Raw genomic sequence first — 3,199 nt, forward strand, 5'->3', positions numbered from 1 at the left:
GGAGCGCAGCCGGCCGCCGGACATGAGCATGGCGGAACCAGGCGAGCTCCGGTTAGATTAGGTTTCACGTTGCATGTAATAATATGGATTTGAGGTTTCTAATTTAACATGTCCGGTTGTAGAATCAAATATTTGAGACGTGACCGGTCACTGTCCGCGGACACGCCTGATTGCGCCCGCGGGCGTTTGAGGGGTTGAATTTGCCAAGTCCGGTTGTAGATGCTGTTATATATGTAAACCGTAGCACCCCAATCCTTTATTCCTAGGTTCGCCACTAAATTGTGTATTCTCCCGTTCTTCTCCATTAGGAAGTTGCAATGGGGGCAACTCAACATCCCCGGATAGAATCTGCGCATTCCAAGCCGGTCAATCGATGGTGGCAGACTTGGACAAATCAACTAGACGACGAGATTCATGATTGTTGTCAATATGACAAATGCACAAATTAATACAATCAATCAAGAACGAAAATTCTGCATTTGATCAATTCCAGCACGGTTACAAAGTAACAAAAGAATGATGTTATAGACAACTACAATCAATCAACTCATTGGCCGCAAAAAAAAAAAAATCTCATCCAGGAGATCTCATCTTTCTCCCGAAGAACTCGTCGCCGTTGTTCATTTCAAGCCCTCGACTCATACGACCTCGTAGATGAGGACCTGCGCGGTGTCGAAGCCGAACCGGGGCTGGACGCCGGCGCCGAGAGCTCCCGAGGCGGCGAAGGGCCGGAAGCCAGCAGCCACGTCCTCGCCGCCGTCAAAGCCGGCGGTCCTCCGATCCGTCGGCGCGTCCTCGGCGGCGCCCGACGTGGAGGTGGACTGCGGCGGCTTGTAGTACATGCGCGCCGTCTGCGGGCAGTGGGAGTGGAACCTGGCCGCGATGCGCACGCCCATGTCCAGCAGCTCCACGTACTTCGACATCCTCTGTCTGCCTTTCTCTGCCGCCGGGGAACAAGCAAGCTAGGAGGAGCACTGGCTATGGGGGATGCGTGCTGCGTCGGGTGCTTCGGGTGGCACGGAAGAGACGGAGGAACGGCCGCGGAGGTTATATAGGTGGGCGGGGCGCGGAGAGGCTTGGGCGAGGAGGCAGCTGGGAAACGGGAGCCTCGTGGATTTCGGGGTGGCTTCTGCGGTGCGGTTGCGGGTGGGAAGTTGACATAAACGTGGCCCCTCCTTTCCGGGCTGGGTCTGCGGGGGCAAGTAGTTGGGGCGGAAACGGCCGGACTTCATGGTGCATGCGCTTTTGACCGGGGAGTTAAGGTTGCCGTCGCCCGACGACCACGTAAAAGGGGCAGCGTGATGGCGACGCGCTCAGCTGTGAACGGGCGAGAGTTTTTTTCTGTTCGAAGGGAATGAACGGGCGAGACTTGGAGACGCGGCCACCGCTGGGTGCAGTGTGTACTGGACTGGCGGCCGCGCGCGACCGTTTCTGCCGTGCGTTTGCTGCTTCTGTGTGGCCGTCGTCTCTTTCACCGCTCGCTCACGTTCGGGTCCGTAAAAGGCAGCCGGGGTAGAGGCCGTTTTATTTTCTCTCCACGTGAGATGGACTCGCGAAAAGGCACTACTCTCTCTCAGCAAGCAAGGAAAAAAGCAAGTAGTGAACGGAGGGGAAGCGGTCGCGATTGGTGGGGTCGTGTGGTGGCCTCGTTCACTGGACTCGATCTTGGGGAGCATGTCGTTGTCGTGGGATATTGGATGGGATTTGGGGATTGCGCCGGTCGCGCTCACGCATGTACCTCGTGGCAGAGGCTATTTTCAGACGGTACGTGTTGATTAGCATCTATGCTGCACAGTTGGATGGGAAGTGTCAAATGTTGATGACGTATCAACGAACCAGTGGCAATAAACAAAGCGGCCCACCTCTAATCCAAACAAATTAAATGGAAAAGTCCTATTGCGGGCAAAAGCTACTGCTAGTATAGTAGCACTCTCTTCTGAACTGTAAAACCGAAAAACAATATTTAGAAATAATATTTTCTACAATGATTATGTGTGGTGGTTCACAAAAAAATGATGATCTAAAAAGCTTTTTATTAGCATTGTTTTTTTTCCTTCTGTTTTACTGTTCACACAGGAAATCATGAGCTCGAGCTCCAAAACACCTTGCCGACAACCACAATTGTCATCTTTTTGTTGTTAGTCGTGTGTAACCTTGACATATCATTTAACTATTCACCACTATGATCATTTTTCATACACCAAGTGTTTAATAGAGTACAATTTACTTTCATGATGTAAGTTTAAGTAGATGTTTAATAGATCAAATCTTTCTTTTATTATTTGAGTTTAACTAGATGGCGAGTGTGATATTTAGTGTAATCGTGTTGGATTGTGCTTGGATAGATTGAAGAAAAAAACTATCTTATCCTCTTCTACTCAACTACGCATCACATAGGGAAAAGGTCCTCCACTCCTATCAGGCCCTCCACTATGTAGCGGTGCCAAAACTCTGCAAAAGTATACCATGCCCATGTCGATGCTAGATGAAGAAGTTTTAGCACCGCCCACACTATGTGAAAGAATTTGGCATTCAATGAAGCTAGGGCCCATGTACATAAACTAATATATATCAGCCCATCTCACCCTACTAGCAGCGTCCTGGTTCCTAGCTCGTTGCCAACTCTTTGCGTTAGAAGGACGGCCGGCGCGCTTAATTTACCCTGCAGATGGATTTGGCACCGGAGCAAGTAGATGCTCCGGTTCCCTAAAATTTTGTTATGGCACCTGCTAGGCAATGGAGGGCACCAGTGCCAAATGAAGTAAAAGTGATTTTGGCACCGATTTTGGCCTACATAGTGGAAGGCCTCATGGTCTTGTTCCTCAGTGTTTCGGTGATAAAGCAACAATTTGACAAACCTGCCTCATGGGAGGCGTGTCCCTGGTCATAACACATTCAATGGTTTAAGATTTCGAGGTTAGTGTAGATAGTCTTCCGTGGTTCGTTTACTAGTGCATGGAAGCATCACAATACGATCGGTGGATGTTGATATCATGACTTTAGAGTGCATTCATGCAACTGTCGAGTTTTTCTTAACGTTCTTAGCTCGTGGTTTTAGAGGAAAAAATGGACATCATGACTTCTTTTGCAGCCCACTAAAAGAAGCAAAAAGAACTAAGCCGACTAGTGAGGCCCACTATACAATGTCCATGCCTAGGCTGAATCAAAGGTGGCCAACAGTCTGGCCCGCGCATGACAC

General features: G+C 49.7%; 1 protein-coding gene across 1 annotated transcript; it reads right to left on the reverse strand.

Annotated features, from left to right (window-relative positions):
* Positions 1-456: 456 nt before the first annotated feature.
* Positions 457-1,051, reverse strand: LOC119293333. The gene has a single exon (XM_037571839.1). It carries the CDS (start codon positions 921-923, stop codon positions 639-641), a length of 285 nt encoding a protein of 94 aa, XP_037427736.1. The 5' UTR covers positions 924-1,051; the 3' UTR covers positions 457-638.
* Between the last annotated feature and the right edge of the window lie 2,148 nt (positions 1,052-3,199).

The sequence above is a fragment of the Triticum dicoccoides genome, chromosome 4B (assembly GCF_002162155.2).
Source record: "Triticum dicoccoides isolate Atlit2015 ecotype Zavitan chromosome 4B, WEW_v2.0, whole genome shotgun sequence".
NCBI classification, from domain to species: domain Eukaryota; kingdom Viridiplantae; phylum Streptophyta; class Magnoliopsida; order Poales; family Poaceae; genus Triticum; species Triticum dicoccoides.